This window comes from Penaeus monodon, chromosome 43 (assembly GCF_015228065.2).
Source record: "Penaeus monodon isolate SGIC_2016 chromosome 43, NSTDA_Pmon_1, whole genome shotgun sequence".
NCBI classification, from domain to species: domain Eukaryota; kingdom Metazoa; phylum Arthropoda; class Malacostraca; order Decapoda; family Penaeidae; genus Penaeus; species Penaeus monodon.
In genome coordinates this window covers 4818949-4826353 of record NC_051428.1, presented here as the reverse complement: position 1 = coordinate 4826353, position 7405 = coordinate 4818949, and the positions used below count along the sequence as shown (strand labels likewise).

At 36.6% G+C, this 7405-nt stretch overlaps 1 protein-coding gene across 1 annotated transcript; it reads right to left on the bottom strand.

The window, feature by feature from the left end:
* Positions 1–209: 209 nt before the first annotated feature.
* Positions 210–6992, bottom strand: LOC119568384 (the record flags this gene model as incomplete). The annotated part of the gene is given in 4 exon segments (XM_037916860.1): positions 210–369; positions 3586–3743; positions 4288–4526; positions 4717–6992. Coding segments are annotated over 4 exon segments (2696 nt in total), but the record flags the coding sequence as incomplete, so codon positions are not given.
* Between the last annotated feature and the right edge of the window lie 413 nt (positions 6993–7405).

Here is a 7405-nt window from a genome sequence, read left to right as displayed (position 1 = left end):
TCTCTCTTTTCTCTCTCTCTCTCCTCTCTCTCTCTCTCTTTTCCTCTCTCTCTCTCTCTCTTTCCTCTCTCTCTCTCTCTTTTCCTCTCTCTCTCTCTCTCTCTCTCTCTCTCTCTCTCTTTTCCTTCTCTCTCTCTCTCTCTTTTCTCTCTTCTCTCTCTCCTTCCCCATCATCACTAATCCTACTTCAATTCCCCTCTACTACTTACCCCAGTGGAGGTTGCAATACTTCTGCAACCGTGACAGCCCAATCCACATCTGCATCGCTTACTCCCGAGACCCAGATTGCCCCAGTTTCCTTCTTGGGCACATCAATAATGGGCAGGGGCCTCAAGGACATTGGGGAGACGCCTTTTATCACGTGGACTCCTACAAAGTGGTGGAAAGCAGATTATTTTGCCTGCATTGTTGTTGGGGACGATAGCATAATTCTCGTAAATAGGTATTCAGCTATTTTTTTTTTTAAACATTCATAAGGATATTGTGTAGGCTGCAACTTTGTAGTTTAAAAGTGGTGTTCAGAAGTGAAGAGTGCAGAAAAATGAGAATGTACTGATGTGTTAACCCTAAAAAGACTACAAGTTTTAATTCCTACCCATTAAGAAGGTGGGGACAGCTTGACATGAAACGAATCTTAAGCAATGTTGTTGAAAAAATAAGACAGAAGAGCTGAAAATAAGTGGCCCAAAATATCTAAAGCAAGATGGCAAGTGACACTGAGAATACAATACAAGTAATATTAGTCTTGAACTAAAACTAAAAAAATACAAATCTATGATGAAGTATCAGAAACCAATTTTTAGACAAGCAAATTTAAAAAAAAAGCAATAAATGACAGCAAAAAGCAGCTTAATAGTGGAATTAAATAACTAAAAAAAGACTCTGGATTCTATGACTGAACTAAAATTCAGCAAATCTAAAAGGTGAAATGAATTTGAGTAAAAGATAGAACTACAAAAGCAAACAAAGTAAAAATACTTAAAACACTGTATGAAAGGCCGGGCCATAAATGAAAGGCCCGGGCGAAGCCAGAACTTCGCAAATCTCAAGCAAGCAAGCAAGCACTGTATGAAACTAAGGTGAAGGATAATATCCTTATCTGTTATCATAAAAAAACATTCTTTCAGATTTTTATGACTGGTAGTATTCAGAAAAAAATTGAGCTTCTGCTGGGTGCTGTGACTAATGTTCTAGCAAAGGTTTGTGTTTACTGCTTGATAATCTTGTGAGAACTTTTAACTTCCACTTACAAAGATTAGCATTGATGTACTTAGCCTGGTGTGAACTGAGATGTACTGTAAGTAATACTAATCTTGAACTAGAGCTGAAAAAATACAAATCTGTGATGATGCATCAGAAGCTAATATCTTGGAAGAGCTAACAGAAGTTGAAGATAGAGAAATAAATGCATGTCCTCCAGTTACCCACAGCTCTTCCCAACATGGGATTACTGTGGTGGGACTAACAGGGGGGTGGCTGATAGATTAGGCCTCACAAAATACAGCTCCAGACATCACCTTCCAATAGATGTGAATTCTGATCCCTCTCTTATCATTTGCCAAAACTCTGTATATGAGTACTTCTGTGTAAACCTTTCTATATAGAAATCTATAGGTCTTTCACTACCACTTGTTTGCAGTTTGCCTGAATTTTAAAAATTGTCTAATATTCCTTTAAACACTTCCACAGACCTCTTAGATCTGTTTCTAATATTTATGTAGCACATTATTAAACAGTCTCTTTGAAACTGTTCTAGTAATATTATCTTTTGTGAGACTTGGTTTCCACATTTGGCATTGATATTCCAATCTTGGAATCATTAGTGATTTCCATAATGGTAGTTGGTGTTCTGGATATCTTGTCTGAAAAGTTCTCATGATCTATCCACTCATAACTTTTCCTTTGTTGACTGTGCACTCAATGTGATGACATATCACTCATGAACAGGAGTTGGCCGATTAGAACTATTTTTTTCTTTAATCTCCATTTCTTCAAAACAGTATGGCCTTCGGTCTTGGACTTCCAGCAGGAATACATTTTATGATTTCAAATTTATCAGCATGGAAATTCATACTTTTTTTTTCACTTGCCTATTTACAAATGGCATGCATGTCCTTTATTAGTTTGCCTTCGTCCTCTGTTAAACTTGACTGTGTATACATCCTTGTATCATTCACAAATGATCTTACTCTGGAATGTTGAATATATGCATTTATGGCTTTAATAATCATTAGAGACAACTGAGTCTTGTGGTACTCCACTTCTTCAAACAATATCCAACTAGGCTGGATGGCACCATTCCACACCTCCATGCCCAGCCAAAACAAAGTTTGTACATTCCAGTCAGAGCCCTCCTGAGACTACATCTTCAAAGGAAGCAGGGGGTCTTCTGGGAGTCACGCATCTATCTTCTACAATAAACCCACAAGCCAGGACTCTTTCATAATCCACTCTAAGAACATCTGCCGTCTTATTGACAACTGATGACAGTGGTCTTTGCTCAATGTCTGGTGGTATGCAGCACCCACAACCTCTTTCTCATTTATAACTTCTAACAGTTGATTGATTAGAACAATATAAATTGATAATTACTTTTTGCTTGCAAGTTGTTAAGAAATAATGTATCTGTACTTTTATATCTCCTGATTTCAAGATCCATTAGCTTATATAGTGGAATTCCATGGTCAATTCTATTGAAAGATTTCACAATCTAAATGTATTACATCACCACTATTTCTAGTTAGGTCTTTAAGTATGTTTGCTATGGTTCAGTATTTGGAATAGCCAAGATCTGCCTACTCTAAACCCATGCTGTGTAGGGTTTATATCTTCTTTTTCTAAGGACAACCTATCAAAAAAAAAAAATTATTATTATGTGAGATATTAGTATTACTGGTCTGTGATATTAAGCATGACCTTTGTTTCCACCCTTAGGATAGAAATTACATTATCTTCCTTCAGTGGGATTCTTTTTAAGAGATTGCAGGAATTTCATCAGGTGTGTGTGTGTGTGTGTGTGTGTGTGTGTGTGTGTGTGTGTGTGTGTGTGTGTGTGTGTGTGTGTGTGTGTGTGTGTGTGTGTGTGTGTGTGTGGTGGTGGTGGTGGGTGGGTGGGTGGGTGGGTGGGTGGGTGGGTGGGTGCGTGCATGCGTGTGAGTGTGTGTCTGTGTGTGTGAAGCTCTCAGGTGTTTACACCCATAAATTGTTAATGTTGTAGGATCTTCCTTTTGTTATCAAAATGATATTGCCTTCCTTTAGTAAAAAAGTGCATGGCTTTTATATTTGATGGATTTACAAATTAATAAGGAAAGAAAGAAAGAAAGAAAGAAAGAAAGAAAGAAAGAAAGAAAAGAAAGAAAAAGGAAAAAGAAAGAAAGAAAGAAAAGAAAAGAAAAAAAGAAAGAAAAAAAAAAAAAAAAAAAAATATATATATATATATATATATATATATATATAGAGAGAGAGAGAGAGAGAGAGAGAGAGAGAGAGAGAAAGAGAGAGAGAGAGAGAGAGAATAAAAATCTTAAGAGAAAAGAGAAATCCTGAAAAAAAACAATAATAAATAAATAAATAAATAAAACTTACCCAAATAGATGAGCTCAAATTCTTTAACTACGTCTTCTATCTCGTTACATATCTTTTCTGCCTGAGTGTCACTATGAAGGGCAATCTTTAACTTCTGGATAGCATTTGGGAGGTTTGCCAAATCATCCAGGTTGCCTGTGAAACACTCTATCTCACACCTGCAGCAAATTAATGGCATTGGACAATATTCGCTTAAACTTACTGAGTTTCTTATGTACACACATATGTATAAGTATAAATAAACATATAGATATAATAAATATATAAATATATAAACAAATATAAATCTATACATATATATATATATTTTATTCATATATATACATATACATATACATATAAATAGACACAGGAGAGAGGGTGAGAATTCTGAAAGTGTATTAGACTTTCAATAATATATATATATATATATATATATATATATATATATATATATATATATATATATATATATATATATATATATAATTTTTTTTTTTTTTTTTTTTTTTTTTTTTTTTTTTTTTTTTTTTAAGTGATGGCTAGCATTTTGTTCTTCATGAATCCATGCATAATCTCTAAATTAACTCCCACATAAAGATTGACAGTTTTAGTACACGTAAAGAGACTAAATTACACATTCACATATCAAGATAACAATATTAAGAATGTAAATCTCGATTCTGAAAATATACGGAATATGCACACGTTCTGGCTACATACTTGCTTTCACTCAGATCCTGAAGAAGACTGCTAGAATTCCCACACTGTATATTCTTCCACTGATGCCTGAAATGAAGTTCAGCCATACAACGTCTCTTGGCAAGTTTTTCAAGAAAATCTTTCAAGTGTGGAATGTATGTTATCTCACAGTTTAAGATCACTTTAACAGGAGTTGATTCCGGTAGATGGCTAAAAATACTGGCAGCTGCCCCTGTGTGACCATCTCGTACAATAAGTGTCTGGAAAAGAGAAAATTGTTGTTAGGTATGTATATATACTATGCATGTATTCCTGTGTCCTTCTTTGTGTGGGTGTGTAAGAAAATACAAAAGTATGGGTATGTGCATGTATACTTCACACTGTTATCATACTACTGATGTGAAATTTATCAAACTTCTATTCAGATAACGTACACAAACAATGATGTACCTTCTTAATCATTGGAGCTATGTGTTTTACAACATTTTCATTGCACTCTGACTCGGCAATTATGTCTAGCCACTGTTGCTCTGTCGTCCCTGCCACAAACAATAGCTGCACCAATTCCTCTGCATGCTGGTCAAGGGTACTGTTACCATCTTCATTCAGCAATCCACATAGGTGAAGCAACACATTCTGGTACATAGGCAATGAAGATTGACCACAATGCAAGTCCTCCAAAACACTTTTCAAGTTCTTTTTCTTCGCCCCAACCCCCTTCAAACAAGAGTGAATCCATTTTGCTGCAAAAAATTCCATTATGCTTTTGTGCGGAGCAGTGAGGTGAAGCACATATCCAGCTGATGCACTCCATTCCCGGGTCACATTCATAAAGGCTGCAGACATGTCTTTATATGGAAGTTTAAGGTCCTTGCATTTCCCCTTTAATGTCTGTTCTGAAGATTCACTCAGCTGCAGGGACTTGCTTATAATCTCCTCAAAACATTTTTCAAACAGCACCTCCATATATTCCCTGACCTGGTCAGTAATTTCATCCATATCACCATGATGATTCTCAAAAATGCGACTTACCACACGACATTCAATGAGTTGAAGAATTCTCAAGAAGAGGTGAGTAGCTGTTGTGACTGAGTTAACGTCTTTGGGGCTTTCGGCCCATAAGTAAGTTAAGAGAGTAAGGTTTAGAGGCAAACGAAAATGTTCTCCCAGGCGAGCCTCTGATTTCCTTACATAATCCACCAACTTCTGGGTGTCTTGTGTGCTCATATGTTCTTTTTTCATTTCCTCATGCAATTTATGCACAAAATCTGGTCTTTGCTCAGGTGTGACGCCCAAAATTCTCATGTGTATCCATTCAGACTTTTTGCAGAGGATGAATACTTCCTTTAGTGCCTGTGGTCTTGTGGTGAGCAGAAGGTGAAATACACCTGTGCTTCTCGGCATCTTATCCATCACAATCTCCTCTACTAATTCTCTAGAAGTTTTGTTAAGTTCATCCATTCCATCGAGAATTAGTAGAACTCTGAGTGCCAACACAGAACGCACAATATCTTCATTTGACATGGAGTAAGAGGCACAAGGTATGAGCAAGTTTAGCAAGTCAGCAAAGTTTGTGACAAATTTGTTCTTACATTCAGCATACAAGACAATTTCATACGTCTCCAGATTTCTAATCTGTGCGTGCGAGGTGGGGGACATCTCAGCCCACTCTGCCAGAATGAGTTTGGCAAATGTGCTCTTCCCTGCACCTGCTTCCCCTTCAATGACTATTATGCTGGGCATCTCTCCTTTTTTAGTCTTCTGCTCTAGCACAGATTTGTAATCAATGTGAGTTTGGTTATCATGCTTTAGTGCTTTATCTTCCATAACAACTTCCAAATTTGTGAAAATGGCTCTCACTTTAAGCGCCTCTTTGCCAGAGATGAAAGATGCTGGGTCCACCTTTGTCTGTCCCTTTATCTTTTCCTTTAACTCTGCCACTCCACTCTTTCTCATATAATCTTCTAAATGTTCTCTTAGCTTTCTGATTTCTTCTTGGTACTTACTAGCATCTACAGGCAAGATTGTTGCAACTTTTATTTTTTCAATATTGTCCATCATTATCTTCACTTCATCCTTAATTATTGAGGATGTGACAGAGTAGCGGATGCCAGCTAACTCGTACCCCTTCTTCAACATATCACATAGAGATTCAAGCTTCTGAATCATAGCTTCCTCGTTTTCAAATTCTAACCCATGGGCAATGAGATTTCTCTCATGCTTAATCCTGGAACAGTAGTTCTCAAGTTTATCACCTGTCCTGCTCCATTTTGCACTTTCTTTGGGATCTGCAACTTTTATACAAGTGTTCCTGATGACAGCATGAAGTAAACTTACATCAAATGTTTTCCCTGAAGCATCATTTTCAATCTTCTCTCTCATTTCTTTATCAAACATGCGTTTGTAATCTTCATTTGTCATTTCGTTGCGCTTCAGGTACTGTTCAACTGTTTCATGTCCAAATTTGGGACATCCTTTCTGAAATACAAACAGGAGGAACCTTTGTCCTTCAGAGGAAATACTTTTGAATACCTTCAATATGCGAATGTCACTTTCATCCAGGCCTCCAGGACTTGGTACTGATGTCATGGTGACCAGATTATTTTTGTACTACAATAGACAAATTTTGTGTGAAATAAGGTCCACTTTTAATACCTTCCTGTTGTTTCTGTCACTGATCTTTTCCACCAACCATTCAAAATGATGCACAGCCCTTGTTCCAAAACCTGTGAGGGACAAAGAAGAACCAATTAACATAAAGATAATTATTATTAAAATATTATTTCTATATAAATTATTTTACCAGCAGCATCATTATTAGAAGATACTGATCACATTGCATATATATATATACATATATACAGAGAGAGAGAGAAAGAGAGAGAGAGAAAGTACGAGAGAAAGTAAGTGAGAGAGAGAGAAAGTAAGAGAGAGAGAGAAAAAAGTAAGAGAGAGAAAGAAGACAGAGAAAGTAAGAGAGAGAGAGAAAGTAAGTGAGAGAAAGAAAGTAAGAGAGAGAGAGAGAGAGAGAAAGTAAATGAGAGAGAGACAAAGTAAGAGAGAGAGAAAGAGAGAGGGAGGGAAGGAAGGGAGAGAAAGAGAGAGGGAAAGAGAAAGAGATAGTGTGTGTGAGGGAGAG